Source organism: Heloderma suspectum, chromosome 2 (assembly GCF_057233095.1).
Source record: "Heloderma suspectum isolate Gila_16-S chromosome 2, 16-S_ref, whole genome shotgun sequence".
Lineage (NCBI taxonomy): Eukaryota > Metazoa > Chordata > Lepidosauria > Squamata > Helodermatidae > Heloderma > Heloderma suspectum.
This window is the reverse complement of record NC_139459.1, coordinates 206,463,173-206,482,696: the sequence shown is the minus strand read 5'-3', so window position 1 is coordinate 206,482,696 and position 19,524 is coordinate 206,463,173. Positions and strand designations below refer to the sequence as shown.

The 19,524-nt window shown below is 42.2% G+C and overlaps 1 protein-coding gene across 13 annotated transcripts in view; it reads left to right on the top strand.

The window, feature by feature from the left end:
* LOC146353871 (cholesterol transporter ABCA5-like) overlaps window positions 1-19,524 on the top strand; it is an 84,399-nt gene that overhangs the window by 45,150 nt on the left and 19,725 nt on the right. For 12 of the 13 annotated variants that reach the window (XR_014788196.1, XR_014788197.1, XM_084837530.1 and 9 more), the window contains 11 exons: window positions 928-1,065; window positions 2,275-2,388; window positions 3,082-3,252; window positions 4,659-4,772; window positions 5,315-5,452; window positions 8,169-8,234; window positions 12,063-12,154; window positions 14,476-14,599; window positions 15,326-15,443; window positions 15,553-15,644; window positions 18,987-19,162. Coding sequence is in view for 10 of the 13 variants with exons in the window: in XM_084837530.1 (XP_084693656.1) it covers window positions 928-1,065; window positions 2,275-2,388; window positions 3,082-3,252; window positions 4,659-4,772; window positions 5,315-5,452; window positions 8,169-8,234; window positions 12,063-12,154; window positions 14,476-14,599; window positions 15,326-15,443; window positions 15,553-15,644; window positions 18,987-19,162 (1,343 nt within the window). In the remaining 3 variants the exon portion in view is untranslated. The remainder of the gene's footprint in view (window positions 1-927; window positions 1,066-2,274; window positions 2,389-3,081; window positions 3,253-4,658; window positions 4,773-5,314; window positions 5,453-8,168; window positions 8,235-12,062; window positions 12,155-14,475; window positions 14,600-15,325; window positions 15,444-15,552; window positions 15,645-18,986; window positions 19,163-19,524) is intronic. The other variant, XR_014788198.1, reaches the window with a different exon arrangement.

Genomic DNA, 19,524 nt, shown 5'->3' with positions numbered 1-19,524 from the left:
AAAAAGAAGTAATCCTGTGTTCTAGTTATTTTTTTTAATGATAGCCTGGATAAAATTACCACTGCATCACTTCATGGTTTTAAGTGCCAGTACAGATGTTTTCAATCTGCCAATCCTTTCTAGCTCCCTTATTTTGAAAAGAGTTGTTCTACTGCTTGCCATTAAATTATGCTTGGTATTATGTTGGGTTCATATATGATATTAAGATTTTAAAATATTTTTCACATGCTGTTGTAATGATCTTGGCCACTTTCCTGGTTTAAAAGCACACTAGGGTGTTTCTAGATGAGGCTTTTATCATACAATTCCCCAGTCTCATTTACAGAATTTTATGTGGGGTCTAGATGACATCATCTTCCACTTGTAATCCTCCTGTGTTTTCCCACTGCTTCTTCTGTCCTTTTTCTTCCCACAGAAAATTGGCTAAGGCAGGAAAAAAGATGGAATTCCTGCACAATATATTTTGATTGGTAGTACTAGAAGCCCTCTGTCAGGAAGCATACCTTCAAAATTAAAATTAAACTTTAAATTAAAAAACAAAACAAAACACTGTCTTATGGAATGTTATGAAAGCAAATTGATTCCAATAGGATGACCTCTGCATTCTGATTAAAATGAAATTTGAGATGAATGACATTACCCTTACCATGTGAAATGTCTAGGAATTCAGGGAAATGTTTATAGTTCTTTCTTCAGCCATATGAATATATCACAAAGAAGAGACACAGGTTCTCAGGATGCAAAATTGAATTTATTGTAAGAAGCCCAGTGCGTTTCGGCTCCCCCCCCCCCCATTTTTAAGCCAATACCAGGTATTTGCATGCCTGATGTTGTGTAAGTAATCCTATTTGAGTCTTTCTAAAGCTATGTCAGATTGTTTGCTTTGATTCTGGGAGCTAATTTATTAAATAACTTTTGTTGTTGCAGAGCTACATCTTTACAGCTGCTTTTAACCGTACCATGGTACATTCTTTGCCTGTTATGATGAATATCATTAGTAACCTGTATCTGCATAGTTTAAATGTAACTGAAAGGATCCATGTCTGGAGTAACCCTTTCTTTCAAGTAAGTGAATGTAAAGCCCAAAGCATGATTTTGTAACTAGAAGTAATATTGTAAATTGAAGTAATAGGAAATATAGATAGTTTTTCTTAAGGATGAGCAGGTTCCCTCTATTCCACTCCACAGTCTGCTCCAGTTGATTTATGTCAAGAAATGACAGTTTTCCGATAGTAGTTTTGGAATTTGCACTTACACCCTCACCCTTTGCTTGTCACACTTCCATCATTTATATTCCTTTTAATTAAAAATAACATCTCCTATCTGCATAAATGCATAAGCACTTCAGTGCAAACAGATTAAACTTAGAAGTGCTACTTCATTTGCTCTGAGCAAATGAAGATACCAGAGCCTCAGCACACCTGGCTGCCTGATTCCTGTAAAATGTGTTTTTTGCGGGGGCGGGGGGGATGTGGCAGCATCAGTCCCTGTATGCCCATGCAGGGTGCTGACACAGGGGTTGTTTCCTGCCACCCTGCAAACCCCCTCCCCACATCATCTACCACTGCCCCCGGCAGTCAGTTGGGGGCCTACTAGCCTGTAGGACCCCCTGGACATATACTACAGTCCAGCCCTAATGGCCCCACTGTTGCTGGCGCATTTAAAAAACTGGCATGTCTCATGTACATAGCCATACACCATTTTATCTTATCATGAGGTATGAAAGTGTGGTCTGCATATATACTGCCCACCACACATCACACTGTATGCCATATTCTCATAGCTAGCTAAAAAAAATACACTGCAGGTATTTTAATATTTCTATGTGCATAACCCATATTTTTAATATTCTGAAATATATGCACAGGAATTTTCAAGTGCGTCAATAATAGAAAGTGGGGAAATAGGAAGCAGAAAGACTAGGAATTGGGGTGGAGGGAAGATTGCTGTATGCTAAGTCTTTCCAATTCTAAAAAGCTTTTCTAGAATAACTATGTATGCCTTTATTGTCATTTATTTTTCAGTGCGCATATACAAATTCAGGTCAAGCTGGGATTTGCTTCTGTTACAGGATGGCACAGGTTGAGGCCCAAAGTGCCATGTATTGTGGCCTACCAAATACTTGACAATCCCCTATTTGTGCAGTCCCAGGCAGGCAGCCAAAAAGATATTTATTTGCACCCATGATGGACTTCCATACATAGGATCAGGGCTTATTTTTGTTTTGTTTTGTTCCATTTTCATTTTCTCACTCTAAAATCTATTAACTTGCAGGAAATTACTGACACAGTTTTCACACTAGTTCTGTACTTTGAAGCTGTGATACTAGGAGTCATTGTAACTGGGATGCCACCATATTTTGCCATGGACAATGCAGACAATCACAAGGTAACGTATTAAAAAATGTTTAAAACAGAACACAAAATAAAGTCTTATATTCCAGTCTACCACAGTGCCTTTTCTGGCCAAATTTATATCATATGGATAGATTGAAAATCAGGCCATCTGGTTGTCTTCATGACCCATATTAATTGATCTCATACTTTGTAGTGGAGCAGCTCAGGACCAATAGATCAATATCATAGTGGAGCAATTCAGGACCAATAAACCAATATACATAATGCACTTACAGAGCCCTAGAGCTCAGCTGAACTTGTTTATAGAACACAAAAGTCTACCAAAAGCCAGGGATGTGGGAACATTGGGGGTGAGGCTTGTGTATACACCCACATCTCCCTCTCCACTTTAGCCCTACACATGAGCAAATAAACACCTACATAGGGCTAATATGACATAGTCTTCTTGGATATGGGGTCACTTCTTCCTTGGTGGTGTTTTGAGTATCCTGTCTCTGTTCAGCGAGTTGGACTATCAGCCCTATATTTCTGTGATTGTATGATCTGTTCAGTCCTGTATTTTTAAAGTTAATCCCAGTTCATAGCATGTAGATGTGTTTAACATCAAATGTATTTGCAAACCAAGTAAAAAGAAGAGACAGAAAAATCAAATCTGATTGTTAGGCATACTGCCATTCTCCATATTCGACATGTATTTTAAAGGTTTATTTTTGCACATTTGCAGATCAAAGCCTATACTCAACTTAAGATCTCAGGACTATATCCATCTGCTTACTGGTGTGGACAGGCACTAGTTGACATTCCATTATTTTACATTATTCTTCTCCTTATGATAGGAAGTTTATTTGTATTTCACCACGGAATTTATTTTTTTCCTGAGAAGTTTCTTGCTGTGGTAAGTATTGTTATTTATTTATTTATTTTGTTTCAAGCACATTTCTTATTATTTTCCTCTTTGTTATTCTTATCTTTAGATTTAATCCATCTCTCCCCAATAATGGAGGGTAGATAATTATCAAGGTTCCCCTGTTGCCTACTGAATACTCCAATAGCCAAATCAACACTCAGACCAAAGGGCTGCTTTCCAAGGCTTTAATTCCATTTACCCTAATGAGGCATACAGATGCTCATTGCTAGAGACTCAGAGAACTACAAAGGAACAGCCATCTAGGGGTTCAAAGGGAAAGTTGATCTCCGTTTGGGAAAAGGGCGGCAATTCTCTGAACTTAAGGGATAGGAGGGGAAGATCTCCCCCTCCCGTGATGCTTCTGGGCACAGCCGTTGACGTGGAGCCAATTGGGCTGAGCACAGACGCTCGGCCCCTGCGATCTCTCACTCGTGCCTGCGTCTGCGCCTTGTGTCTAAGGGTTCTGGTTGTCCTTCCCTTTCCATGCCTGGTTCGCTGTCACTCCCAGGGATGTGAGAACGGGGGGGCTCCCCCTCCAGCTGTGCCTCTGAATCTGAGAGTTCCTCCCCCATGAATTGCCTCTCTTCCGCAGAATCAGAGCTGCTTTGGGACTCTATGGGTTCAGATAAAACCCTGACATCAATACTACTTTAGATCTCAGGTCTTTATCCTCCTGCTTACTGGTGGGGACAGGCACTAGTTAACATTCCATTATTTTACATTACTACTTAGGAATACTATACATTATTTAGGAATACCAAATTCCTACTAAAGTAGAAAACTATGTTACCTTTTAGATCCCACCTTAGCAATGGAAATCCAGCTCAGACACAAAGTTCTTAGAGTACTTTGCCAAAATTCCCTCTTTATGCAATCTTTATGTAAGGATGCTATAATCATAAAAAAAAAAAAAATTATCTCTTTAAAGTTAGATGGGAACATACCTGTATGGAGTTTGTATGCCAAGGCCAAGGCCACATCTCAAATGGTGTCTGGAGGCACTAGAATTGCAGGAGTATGGCTGGCAAATTGCTTCTAGGGGCCACTCCGATCAGGAGGCGCTATAATCTTCATGTAGATTCATGAGGGACCCTTAAGCAAAGCTAATGTTTTTAACTAACAAAAACTAAAATTATCCTCAGTTGAGCAGCTTTTGGGATCCAACACATTCACCCCTCCTAAAGTCGGCATATACAAGCCGCGATCATCAGTAGCCTGCAAGACCAGTCCTGGAGAGGAACAGGGCCACTGGATCAATGTATGTGAGGCACACATAGGCAGAAGAAAAGTAGGAGGAATTAAAGGGCCCGAGGGGAGAACATGGATCACTGTTGTGTGTTTTCATGTCAGAATACATCATGAGTAACACTAAAAAATGTATTTTTTTCCTACAGGTTTTTTGCCTAATTGGTTATGTACCATCAGTAGTTCTTTTCAATTATGTTGTCTCTTTCACCTTTAACACCATACAAAACACCAAAGAATTTTGGTCATTCATTTTTTCAGTGGTAAGTTAAAATGCTGTATTGAATTTGTGTTTCCCATTTACCATAATTTAACATTTTTTATATCAAGGAATATTGGGTTGGATCCAGAATCCACATTCTACCAGCAGAAGGATACTGCTGGTGGAACAGGATTTCTGTGTCCTCTCTTCCCGCTCTGCTGCCCCTGTGCACCACCCTCCAGATCTCTTCTGGCGGGTCTCCCAACCCTCCAGAGGATATTTGGAGGACAGAACAAGAATTATGGATCCAAGCCATTATATTTTTCTCTACAGTTTGGATGTGGCTCAGTCCTACAAACACATAACCCCTATTCAGGTTTTCAGTTTTCTGACCTCATGAGGGAGTTATATCAAGAATGTGTGGTGTAGCCTTGTCCCCTAGATGCTGACATATATGCAGGCTGCACCCCCAGCCACCGTGGATTTGATGTCAGTCTGTAAGGGGCTATATATATGCACACAGGGCTCCCTCCGCTGGGGTCGAAAGCCACTGGATGAAACTAAATCACACAGTTCTTTGTTTTAATTTCTTTTCTCTTTCAGGCAGCCTTGGTTTGTTCGGTTGTCATCGAAATAGCTTTCTTTATGTGGTACTATACAGTAGCTGCTGTTCTCCACACTTGTTTTTCTGTCTTCATTCCAATCTATCCTCTTATCGGCTGTCTAATTTCTTTTATAAAGGTAAGTTTTCAGAGAACTGAAACACTGATGGATTTTGTTTGTGGCATGTGCCAGGAGAGGAAGTGGAAAGATATTAAACTGCCAAGTGTATTTTTTCCTCTACCTTTTCTGGGGGGCAGGAGAAATATAAACATGGCACTATGACATATGTTAACTTCCTCCTCTGGCTCACACCACAAAGCACAACTTAAGACTCTGTTAAAAGAGCATAAGGAAAGGTGGCCTGGCAAGAAAGACAGTGTGTGGAAAGAGGGGCAATATCTTTCACTGACAGAAAGAACTTAATGGGGAAGGAGCCCCAAGTATAGCAGCCTCTGCAGTAAAAAAATGGCTGACACTGTCTTCATGTATGTAGTAATCTTGGGTTTTAGTCATATATAATATAATATAAATATCATAAAAATATTAATATACTTGTGCAAAATCCAGCGTCTGCTCCCCAACCCTCCAGAGCGGATTGTGAAGGCAGGGGAGGGGGGCGGCTGCAGGGGGGAGGGGGAATTGCACCTTTCCTATTCCACTAGCATAAACAGTTGTGTCAGCAGGCAGGTTAACTGGTTACCACCCGTTATTGGTTACCATCTAAAGTAATCTTGGACAGAATAGGACTATCATGCCCCATTGTGCAACTGGAAACCAAGACATAGGGAAGTTTATTAATTTTTCCAAGGTTAAGCAGCAAGTTTGAAGCTCTGAACAGAGCCAAAATTGCACATACATTTTAAAGCACTTTAACTATTGGCATCTTCCCCTACTTCAGTTAGTCTGCATTACTACATGCCCTATTTAAAATTTCACGCATCCCTTCCAGTTAGTGTGAGAGAAGAGACTCCCCCATCTGAGTATTCTGGATGCTGGCCTGTATTGTCCTGTAGCTAGACTTACTTGATGCAATCTCATAGATATCTTTCTAGCCTGCCAACCACCATTTGCTTCAGTACCACCACCTCTGCAGTCCTGTAAAACTTAGAAGCTTGCAGGGAACCTTTGTCAGTTTCACCAATACCTTGTCAATAATGATGGCAAACTCTCTCCCTGGTTCAGTTTGGAATGGGCTCATTATTTACAGGTTTTTAAGTAAGTGTTTAATCTGTTTCTGAAAGTTCTGTTCTTGCTCCTTATGGTGGTACTTTTGTGGTAACGGTGCTGCATGTACCTTATCACATTGTTTCCTGGGAACTGTATTTCCCCTTACTAGTCACAGCAGAGAATACTTGGAAATTTAACCCCCTCCTCTTCCATGTCAAAACAAAGGCATCTGGGGTTTTAGATTTGAATGGGAGAGAGCAATTATATCCAACATTAGCAAGCAACAGTCATAGGAAGTGATTCAAACAGGAAATAATCCTCAAAGAAAAGGATTGGTCAGGTGGTCTGGCTGTGTTCAGTCTAATCAATGAGAGTTTCCTGGACAGCAAGGGACTAACATAAAAAATCATATACACATGGACCTAAAAGCAGTGTTATTAACCTGGCTGCTGACTGTGCATGTGCAGAATCTCATTCTACATTCTGAGACAGAACATCAGGAGGAAATGACACTCCGTTTGTAATATAGTCAAGCATTACAGGCTAGACAAATTAGTATTCTGAATGAAATAAAAGTTCATGACATCTCTACTTGTCAGGAGCAGGGTACAGGGTGGTTAAAGAAAAAAAAACTGTGTTTTTTTTAATCACTGGTGCAACAAACAGAGCAAAAAATCCTTAAAAATATGTGCCATCATCAAAAGCCAAAGTTAAGGGAAATGTATACTTCCAAACAATATTGTTTAATATAAATGAATATAAATAGTATAACAATATAGCAATGACTTATATATCAATATATACAAATGTGAATGTAGAGAACCTAAAAGCTATTACACAATAGGCCAAAAGCATTTCAACATCAGTTGGCCTATAAGAACACTTAGCCTAAACTCTAGCAAATAAATGTTTGATTGGAGCGCTGAATAAATCCATCCATGCAACTGAAAAGTACGTTCAGCCTAGGTAAGCATTTGCTTGATAATATGGTCATCAGAAGAGATTAGGAACAGCTAACAATGTAGATGAAAAAATGCATAAAATATCTGTCTCCTCTGCTTTCCTGAAACAGTTTCAAGGTTTCATGGCATCTTATAACTGTTAGAGAATGTAAATAATGTAAATCCCTTAAAGGTTACTTTGAGATGGGCTCTAAGGCTCAAAAATGGCAAAGAGGCAATGATTATATTTTATAGCTAGGAAGGAAAACTTTTAAACTCTCTGGGTGCCATCCAGAGAATGGTAGGGCAGAGACGTTCCATTGAAATCAACTGTTCCTGTAAGTCGACAATTGATTTTGTTGAGAGTTAGGCATGCCTGGTTTTCTCTGTATGTTGAATTGCCAGGTAGATTGTATTTTAAGGTTGGTGTCTAAAATCATTCATAGATAAAACAGTATAATTAGCCTCCTTTGGAATACTGTTATACTTTGGAAGCAAACTTTATCAAAATCTTTGGAAAAGCATATGAATACATTTTATGAATTATAATAGTTTAAATTAGATTGACCTGTGAAAAACATCAGAAGAGTTGTAGAAATAAGAACTTATTAAATAGCTTGGAAACGTGATCAGAAGTTGGAAAGACATTCAGAAAGATTGTTGGTTTCAGTAGTAGTACTAAGCACCCTATTTTTTCTTTAAGATTTAAAAAATTGGCTATAAATAAGTATTTCTTATCTTGTTAGATAGCCCGGAAACTTGATCACAAGATGGAAAGACATTCAGAAAGATTGTTGGTTTCCGTAGTAGCGGTAAGCACCATATTTTTCTTTAAGATTCAAGAGATTGGCTATCAGGTACACTTTTGAAAGTTATGACAAAATGTTGCTGTTTATATTATGATTGTTACTGTTTATAATTTGTGCAAAGCTATTATGTTCCTGCATAAAATGTTTTAAAAGATTGGTTATATGCAACACTGCAGTGAATGTTAGTGTAGAATAATATTTTCAACCGGAGGAATATGATGGTCATTAAAGAGATAATCCTGGAAAGAGATGCTCTTGCATCATTATGCATGCTTTGGTAAGATTCAGAGTGGATTATTTATTTATTTAATGAATTTATATTCCACCTTTCTACTACAAATAGTGCTCAAAGCAGCTAGCACTAAAATGTAAGATAAAATATGTAATTATAATTAAAACATAAAAACAAATCAATTTAAACATATCAATAAAAAAGAAATATTATTGCACTGTTTTATCTCTGCGATTACCTGAAAAGTGTATAGAAATTTCAACAAGTCCAGATATGGAATCCAGATTATTAACTGGGACTTGCCACAGGGAGCATATAACCACAGTGCTGAGAGAATTTCATTGGATTCCAGTTTGTTTCTAAGCACATTCAAAGTGCTGGTTTTAAATTTTAAAGCTGCATTTAGGGTACATAAAGGACTAGCTTCTTCCATAAGAGATCTGTCAGTTATTTTTTTCAGCTGAGGCCCTCCTCTCAGCGCCTCTGCCTTTGGAGCTTAGGCGAGTGACTGCTGAAGAAGAGGACCTGTGATAGCACCCCAGTTGTGGAATTCCCTCTCTAGACATTCATTGGCTGACTTTTACCAACGGTGGCTCCTCTTTATTTAGGTTGTTATTATCTTTTAAAAATTATGTTATAAAATAAAATAGTGTTTGTGTGGCAATACAATAATACACATAAATAATAATAATAAATGCATAATAGTTGTAGATACATTTAGGCTGCAATCCTATACCCACTTTATTTAGTATTACTTTTATGTCCTGCCTTTTTTCCTCTTGCAAGGAAACCAAGGCTGCTTACATGATCCTCCTGCTCTCAATTTTATCCTCACAGTAATAATAATTAATACATAATACATTAACAGTACAGTCCTATATGTCTGTTCAGAAATAAGTTCCACTGAGTTTAATGGGATTTCTCACAGGTAAGTGAGAGCCAGTGTGGTGTATTGGTTAGAGTGCTGGACTGGGACTCAGGAGGTCTGGGTTCTAGCCCACACTTGGCCATGAAACTCACTAGGTGACTTTGGTCCAGTCCCTGAGTCTAAACTACCTCTCAGGGGCCACTGGTCTTGCTTCCAGTGATATCACAAGATGCACTGTGAGGCTCCTAGCCAACCTTAGGGGAGTCCTTGTTGGAGGAGGAGGATTGGGAATCCGTGCAAACCCCACTCCCACAAAAGATGTTGGGCAGTCCGCAGAGTCCTGTCACAAGGCTGTCTGGCCTGGGATCTTGAAGAACCCATTTGAATGCATCCTGCATTCTGGTAGTGGCTCCCAAGTCACTGCATCCTGGTAGTGGCTCCCAAGTCTCATCTGAGGGCTCAGATGCACCACCCAGAGCATTGGTGGTGGTGGACCAGGTGGGAGCCATCATCCGAGTGCCTGCCTAACCACGAGAAGACCTTTTCACCCAGGGGCTCCTCAGGTGGAAGGGTCTCTTCAGCAGGAGGGAAAAGACCCAGCTACAGCTGCTGATCCAAGCTGATAGCAAGTATATAAGCTTTCAGTCTCCTCCCAGACCTTTGCTCGGTTAACAGCTGTCATGAAGCCATTGCTCTGGTTCAGAACATGCAGGACCAGTTTGCACATTAGGATAGTTCGTGGGTTAAATAACCCATGGGCTCTCGGGGCAAGCGGGAGAGAGCACGCACTCTGCCTGTAGCACTTCCGCTTTTACTCAGCAACCCACAATCGGCTTCTTTGTAGGTTTCAGAGTGTGTTGTCTGAAGTGAACCCAGACCACTTGGTTGTTTAGGAGCTAAACAATCTAGCAGTTAACCCAACAACAAACAATGTGTTACTTCTGGGTTGTTCAGTAAAAGCAGAAGTGCCGGTTGCGCTGCAGCAAGTATGTTCACTCTCTCCCACTAGTTCATGACAGCCCATGGGTTGTTTAACCCGTGGGCTGTTGTTATGTGTGAACAAGATTGCACTATGCTTGACCCTGCCACCATTGTGACATTTTAATGCTGTTTAAGGATATAGAGTAGGGACAAGATAAGTGTCAGGATTCCCTTAGCCCCCACTTTACTTCCCTGCCCAAACATACACAGACGAGAGGCTTTCAGTCTATTTAATCAGCTTTTAATCCATTACTATACAGGGTCATACAGATGCAAATTCTCAGAGACTCTCAGTCTACAAAGGAATGCCTTCAGGGGATTCAAATGGAATTTACGAGAGTTGCCCACCATTTGAAGAGGGAGGCGGTCTGGCTAACCTAACTTAAGGCGGGGAGGTCCCTCTCTTCTCCTGAGGCCTCTAAGCACAGCTTTTCATGCAAGGCCAATTGGGTAGACCGTCTAAGTTCCGCCCCTGTCTTCTTTTTCTCCGCTCTACGCCCGCATCTGGCATCTATTAGGTCATCCTCCCCAAACCCCGCCTCCTCCTGTTCGCTGCCTCTCACAGGGCCTCATGCTCAGCCATCTGTACGTTTGTAACCTGAGAAGCTGGCCTACTCATATCTGGACTAGTTTGGGAAAACACCTCCCCCATGTCTGATGGTTCTCCTTCAGAATCTGAGCTGCTATCCCACTCCCTGCGCTCAGAAACACTCGACAATAAGAGACTTCTGAGTAATAATAATAAATAGTCCTAGACATGGCTTTCAGTTGGATACAGAAAGGGTAACAATGTAGTGTAAGATGTGCCATCAACCTAATAGTGCAATTTTACCTTGTGGCATCTTGCAATAGGGGAGTGTAGGGATTCTGGTAAAGGTTTTCCTAGTGGCAAGTAGAAGCTTTGCAACTACGAAGCGTAGGATACTGCTTTAGCTGGCACAGTACAGATCTCCGTTTTTGCCATGGAAACTAAAGCATGTTTACAGAATTAGGCAGCACCGCACAGCACTGTTTACTGATTTAATACATTTACAAATTGCACCTTTTGCCTAACGTGGATGAAACACTTCATATCATTAAAAAATGAACACAATCATAAATAAAATAAAATCTGAGAGCTACAATTAAAATTAAAGTTGGGGAGTGTGATACAACAACATCAAGCAGCATTAAAAGCCTGACAGAACCAAACAGTCTTTTGTTGTTGTTGTTGTCGTTCAGCCTAAATCACATTAACAAGTGTTGCCAACCTCATCTCCCTGAAAAGGGAGTTCCACAATCAGGGTGCTGCTACAGAAAAGGGCCTCTTGCCAGTATCCACCAACATAGCCTTGCTAACTGGTGAGACATATAACAGGCCCTCTAATAATGATATAAAATATAGATAGATTCATATGGGAGGAGGCTGTCCTTCAGATATCCTGGCCCAAGCCATTTAGGGCTTTGTAGGGCAAAACAACTAAGAAGTCTTTTGGGAAGAACTGGCCAGTTTGAGAGGGAACCAGCACTTCCTGGCATTCAGCTACCAGATTGCCATTGAATTTTTTTATCACTACAGACCCTGCATCTCTTATAAAAGTTTGCACTGATGTCTCTGCTTGACAATGCCTTAGTATCATAAATACACGGCTGGCATAACGCTATGGATTATAAATGTTGTACCAACATAGCAGTTGGCGTGCTATGTTACAAATGCAAATAGTAAAGCAGCAAAATTGTTTTAATAAACCCTTTCTTCTCTTCATTTTAGCCTTATCTGCAATGTGTAATTTGGCTCTTCCTTCTACGCTATCTTGAGGTAAAGTGTGGAGGCAAATCAATGAGAGAGGACCCATTTTTCAGGTTGGTGTGTCCATATTTTCCTTTTAAAGATCTTATTGAAATTACTACACAAGGGATTTACTCCTAGCCGGCTGCATGTTGAGATCATTAGGGATACATGACGTCGTGGCCATCCAGCAGCCACCCCAGAGCTTATCAGGGAAAAGACAGATTTCCTGACACTACTTAAAGTCCAATTCTTTTCCTTAAGTCGGCTTTTCCCCGGTATAGTTGCTGTATGCCCCAACCCCCCGCATTTAGCTTGAGTATGCTAGCACTGCCCCGGGGTGTGCCTTTCACCCTGACCCCAGTCAAGGGGTGTTTCCTCCCATTGTGCTGAGAATGAGGCTTGTCCTCTCAATGACCACAGAAATAACAGAGAAGCCCCTCAATTGACACTGCACATTTTAAAGCCCAATTCCTTAAGTGCGTTTAAGCACGATCTCGAGGCTCCGATTCATTGCCTTAGGAAGTAATTACTTCACAGCTTCCTTATAGAGATCCTGTGCATTAAAATAGGGTCTTGTTTCCGTCTCTTTCTCACAACAAACCCATTACTGTCTCCTCAGAAGTAACTCCCATTATGGTCAATGAGGTCCTGTGAGTTAAAATGGGGGCTGTTTTCCCTCTTTGTGTTCTTCCCCCGCATCTTTCCCAGCACAAGCATATGTGTGTCTACTCAGAAGTAACTCCCATTGTGCTCAATGAGGCTTGCTCCTGAAATGCAGGTGCATCTGCACTTTCTGGAGAAAGGAGAAAGGCGGGGGGAGAGGGGGGAAGCCTCTCTTATTGGTTGAGCAGCCCCTGCCAGTCAGATGATGTCCACTCCAACCCCCACCCCCACCAGGAAGTATGTTCTGTGAAGTGATTTTTACTGGTCCAGAGAATTTGGTTGTGGAACCCTGCACACAGCAAAGCCAATTCCTTTTTAAAAATCTGGTACTCCTCCATTAGCTTCTCCTTCCGTTGTCGTGGAAACGGCCCAGGTCAGAGTTTGCCAGCAGTAAACTGCAATGAGGCATGCACTACAACAGGTTCTTAAGAGTGTTTGGAGCATAAATCTCTTTGTTCTTTACAGGCCTGGCAATTCTCCTCCCATGAATCCTTGAGTGAACTGATTTAATTATTTGTCCTGTTATAATCATCATTTTAAGGGTGACGCCAAGCTAGAAATAATAGTGAAGCCTTAAAAAAGAAAATTACATGAAGAATGCTTTGAGTTAAATTAGTATTTCGAATCAGAAGTATGTTGAATAGATGTTTGTTCCAACTTTATATATATGCCTAGACTCTGTGAGTAATAAAAGGAGCTGTTTGATTTTATTATTATTAAGGGGGGGGGGGGACACCACAGTACTGCACCAGTACCACAGGGGGAAAAAACTTTTCAAAATATAGAAACCTGAAGACCCAAAGCTCATTTAATTTACACTGAAAACCTTATGAGATTAGCCTATAATATCCAAAATTTCAAGGAAAATGTACATTGTTAGGTAAGCGTGTAGGATTAAGAATGTGCTAGGAGGTATTTCCAGAATATGCCAGGATAGATGTTCCAGAACTGTTGGTTTACAGAAATGTTTCTCAGCATTTTTGAACACAGTCCTCACTCTCCCCCACCTTGCTGCCCTGCACTTCCAAACTGATTCTGTCTTCTAGAAAACCGTCCCCACATCCTATCTTTTACCAGGCATCTCTGTGGTTGGCAGGTATGTGGTGATTGTTGCCCACAACAGCTTTCTTCCTACTGCTACATGTGACAGATTGAATCGGGGATGAATGGGTATTATCAGCTACTTTAATAGGAGCGCTACCCCCTCCTTTTTACCCAGTCATCCTCTCTCATCTGGCAAAATAGCCCACGGCTGCTGTGGCATTGACCTAAAGGACAAGGACTGAGAAGTGCTGTCTTTAGCTGCTTACTTGGAGAGTTTGGGTTTTAGCAGGGAGAGAGAAAGTTGTTTCTCCTCTTTCAGCAGTGGTGGTGGATGACACTAGGAATCCCAGCACTCGGGAACCCTCTCCAGTTAAGTGTAAAAGTGCTTTTTTATGCTTAGTCCTTGACATGAATGCACTGCCTGAAAAATGACAATCGCATTACAAAACCCTTGTGTAGAGAAGCCCATAGTCTTTCACATGAAGGCACCTCCAGATCATTTGTCCACCCAGTTCTGCCACAAGGACGCCTTGTATAGGAAAACATCAGTAGGGTTTCAAGGGTAGAGCATTCCAGTTCACCAGGTCTGGCCTATTGAACAGACTGGTTCCCACCCCCGCTCCCTGTTAGTTGTATCAACTAACCTGTTCAGAGGTCCTATGAGCAGAAATGGATATATTTTCAGAACTCCTGTGAAACTGAAGCCCTGGAAATTTCCAGATGTGCCACATGAGGAGGATGAGGATGAAGATGTTACAGCTGAGAGGTTGAGGGTTAAAGAGATGACAACCTGCCAGAGCTGTGAGGAGGTAAATCTTGCCCCTTTGTCTTAATCCTCTGAACTTAAGTGGCACCAGATCCCATCATAAAGTAGCATGCACAAGGCGTGATTTGCCTGGCCACTTGTACATTGGTATCATTACACAGAGATCTGGAAGCAGCTGGTGATGGATCTCTTTCTGGGCATCACAGAAACAACTTGTACTAATATGAAAAGGTGATTATTCCAATAGTAATATGCCTGACTTCCACGGGTTGATCCATACCTGTGAGCAAGCCACATTATTAGTATTATTATTTTCCACACAGTCTCTCCTATGCACGAGACCTTGTAGAGCAGCCTTCCTCAAACTAGTGCCCTCCAGATACGTTGTCCAGATTGGCCATGCTGGATGGGAATGATGGGAGGTGCAGTCCAACACATCTGGAGGGCACCAGGCTGGGGAAGGCTGATGTACAGAAACCTCATAGTATCATGGAATGTGAAGCAAGCTGTGCACAGAAACGCCCTGTGGTCATTTCCATAGTTATAGTGCCCATAGCCCCACAAATACAGAGGTGGCTGAAAGCTGTCTCTGTGGGCAGGCTGGTTCACCATGGGATTTCTCTATGTAAACTTTGAACTGGGAAGGATCAGGTGGGGGGTGGGGGGGAAGTGGCAGGTCTGTATACCTCTAACATTGACTGACTGGGATTTGCGTTACGTAATCAAAGTAATTTGTTATTAAGTTCTGCATTATCTTTTATTTTATTAGAAACCAGCAATTTTGGTCAGCAGTTTGCATAAAGAATATGATGAAAAGAGAGATTTTCTTCTTGGAAGAAAAATAAAGAAAGTGGCAACTAATCATGTCTCTCTTTGTGTAAAAAAAGGTTGGCGTTAATTGATTTACTACCGAATCAATAATTTTAAAAAATAAAATGAAATGGAACATCTTGTTAAGGAAACCTGCAAATTCTCATATTTGTTTTTCTTCTTTAGGGGAAATTCTTGGAGTGTTAGGGCCAAATGGAGCTGGGAAGAGCACACTGATTAATATTTTGGTGGGAGAAGTTGAACCAACTTCAGGCCAGGTATCCAACTGCGGACTAACTACTTTGCCCTCTCTTCCTCCCATGTTTCATGTATACCCATTACAGGATTATCCAGAACAGGTTTCACAGCTCATGCAGTAGTTCCTATTTCTAGGTTGATGAAAATAATGTTTCATACAGAGGCCACATGCAAGAGAATTTTTATGTTGCCGCTATCGCGTCTGCCGAGTGCCGTCCCAGAAGGCTGTTCCAAGTGGTCCAGAACCTGGTTGGTCCAGTTGTTCCGGAACTGATAGAGTTAAGGCCTCCTTTGATGAGTTTGCAATGCACTTTACAGATAAAATCGACCAGATCAGGAGTGCTATTCCGTGCGCTGTGGATACAGTTAGTGAACGAGGGGTAGCCAGTGGCAGACTGGTTGTGCGGGATCGGTTCCAGCTTCTTCCTTCTGAGGAAGTGGACAAGGTGCTTTCATCTTTAAGGCCGACCACCTGCTTACTTGATCCTTGCCCAACTTGGCTCATTATGAGCTGCAGGAAGAGACTTAAGGAGGGGATCAAAGCGGTGGTGAATGTCTCCCTCGAGGAGGGAGAGATGCCATCAGCCCTCAAGGAGGTGGTGATAAGACCAAGGAAGGCTCCTTGGATCCCCAAGACTTGAACAACTTTCTCTCAGTCTCGAATCTGCCGTTTTTGGCCAAGGTGATTGAGCGGGTGGTGGCTTTGCAGTTGCAGGCACACTTGGGAGAAGCCAATTATCTGGATCCATTTCAGTCGGGCTTCAGGCCTGGGCATGGGACAGAAACAGCCTTGGTCACCTTGGTGGATGATATGGGGAGGGCTCTGGATAGGGGTGAATGCTCCTTCCTTGTTCTCCTCAAACTCTCAGCAGCTTTTGATACCGTCGACCATGGTGTGCTCCTGGAAAGCCTGGTGGGGTTGGGCATAGGGGACACCATATTACGGTGGTTCTGTTCCTTCTTCTCTGGCAGGTACCAGAGGGTAGTTCTGGGGGAGGAGACTCCAGACCCTTGGCTGCTCACTTGCGGGGTGCCACAGGGTTCTATTCTCTCCCCGATGTTATTTAACATCTATATGCAGCCATTGGGGACTATCATCAGGAGGTTTGGGGTACAGTGTCACCAATATGCGGATGACACGCAACTCTACCTCTCATTTAAATCCTCACCAAAGTTGGCTGTAGAAACCCTGTCCAAGTTTCTGGAGTTGGTGAGTGGCTGGAGAGAAAGGACTACGCTGAAACTGAGCCCTGACAAAGCCGAAGTACTTTTTGTGGGAGACAAGTGGAGGTTGGGTGTTGTTGACCTGGTGTTTAATGGGGTGCGGCTACCCCTGAAAGACCAGGTCCGCAGCCTGGGGGTCATTTTAGACTCCCAGCTCTCCATGGAGGCTCAGGTGTCAGCTGTGAGCCGGGCAGTGCTGTACCAACACCATCTGATGCGGCGGCTGTGCCCCTATCTCCCTAACTATCTGCTCCCATCAGTAGTTCATGCCCTGGTCTCCTCTCGCCTAGACTACTGTAACGTGCTTTATGTGGGGTTACCCTTGAAGACGGTTTGGAAGTTGCAACAGCTACAGAACGCGGCGGTCTACCTGATTAGAGGCAGCCATCCGCAAGATCACATCACTCCAGTGCTGAAGGAGTTGCACTGGTTACCAGTTGTTTTCCGGGCCCAGTTCAAGGTGTTGGCATTGACCTTTAAAGCCCTATATGGTTCCGGCCCACTCTATCTTAAGGAGTGCCTCCAACAACACCAGGGATGCCACTCAACGAGATCAGCCTTAGTAGGCCTTCTGTCTGTCCCATCAACCAGGACAGCTAGACTGGTGAGGACTAGGGAGAGGGCCTTTTCTGTGCTGGCCCCCACTCTGTGGAATACCCTCCCTAGTGACCTCCGCCATGCCCCCTCTTCGATGAGCTTCTGCCAGGCTTTAAAAACCTGGCTGTTCAAACAGGCATTTGGGGTGGGTTAGAGTTTTTTAGAGCAGTGTTGTTTTGTTTTGTTGTTTTGTTCAGTTGATTATGTAAATTCATTGTATTTCATGTTATTAGAATTGTATGCCGCCTAGAATGGCCGAGTACCTGGCCAGATGGGCAGCTAATAAATCTAATAAATAAGTACATACATACATACATGCTTTAGTAGATATTATATGTGGAAACAGAATAACACTAGAGGTACATTTCGTACTAGTTGTAGGGGTGTACGAACCCCACTCACCCGTCTGGTTCAGGGCACCGGCTGGGGGGGGGTGATCCGTCCCTCCCCCCGGAATCCTCCCTGGCTGGCTCCGCTCTGCGGCGAGTCCATGGAGCCGCCGGCTGGGTGGAGCCGCCGGCAAGGCCCGTCCGCAGCCGGACATCTATCCGCTGCCCGGTTGCGGACTCAAATGGCGTCCGCTGTGCCATTTGCGTCCCTGCTCTTTGCTGTGATAGGCTACATAAATATTTACGTAGCCTATCACAACTAAAGCAGGGACGCAAATGGCATCCACTATGCCAGATGCCATTTGCGTCCGCAGACTGGGGCCATGGATGGCAGCAGACGGACCCGGACCGGCCGGCGGCAGGTAGGGTCTATCCGGGGAGAATTTTGCGGGGTGGCAGGGGGGAGTAGTCTGTTCCGCCACGGACTCCGGGAGGATTTCTCCGCCATCCCTAATTAGTTGGCATGGAAACATTGATTACCAAAGAGTCACCATATAGACAACTAAATGGTACACCCAATGAGTGGTGTACCTACTGTTGGAAATGTCCATGCATACGAACTTTCAGTGTGTAACTTACTTGTGGTTTAATAAACAGTTTTAGAAGTATGAACTGGAAAAAAGTCCATAAAAGGACTACAAAAATATGTGGTTGAACTGAATAAACCATCATTAAGAGTTAAGAACAGACTCTTGGTTTCTTGGTTCTGACAACATTGCAATCAAGAGTAAAGCTGGGGGTAAAATGGGTACTCCTCATATAAGTTATTTGACTTACAGTGCAATCCTAAAAATGTCTACTCAGAAGTGAGTCCCACTGAATTCAGTGGACTCTTCTCCAAGGTAAGTGGGTACAGGATTGCAGCTTTAAAGTCGGAAATAGCAGTGGGATGTTGTGACTGCCCATCCTAAATAGGAGGGCTATCCTGATGTACAAAAGCGTGATCATATAGTAAAAGCAAGCTGAATAAAACTTTTGAGCTAATACATCTTGTCATTCTTTTAATTCAGCTTTTCATTGTATTTATTTGTATTTCTATACATTTCTATACCGCCCAATAGCCAAGGCTCTCCTGTCACCTTTAAGTATTTTCCTACATGTTTACTGCAAACATTATATAAAGGTATTGAATAAAGCCTGGTATATCCACAGGTGCTGATGGGAAATTATTCTTTAGGTGAGAATAACGAGGATAACTCCATGAGATTTGTGGGATACTGTCCACAGGCAAATCCACTTTGGCCTGATATCACATTGCAGGAGCATTTTGAAATTTATGGAGCTATCAAAGGAATGAGTGAAAGTGACATGAAAGAAGTCATAAAATGGTAAGTGGTTCATTTTAAATACTTTATTTTCTTGTACATTAGCCATTTTTTTCTTTCTCTTATTTTACTATTATATGGTCTTCTTGAAAATGGTCACTGGCTTGATCTTTCTTACAAATGCCATAGAGTGGCGATTGTTGTATGAAGGACAAGGTGCAAATTATGTACAAACTTCAGGTATGTCTATAATGTAACCTGAAAAAGTACACCATTCTCATTTTTAAAGAATAATGCACACTCTTCTTGGAATTATACCCTCTGTTCAGTGGTACTTATTTCTGTATTTCATGTGTTCTAGCTTGCACAGTGTATTTTTTTTTATTATGGAAGATCTGTTCTGTGTGTAGAGCAGGTGTCCACCT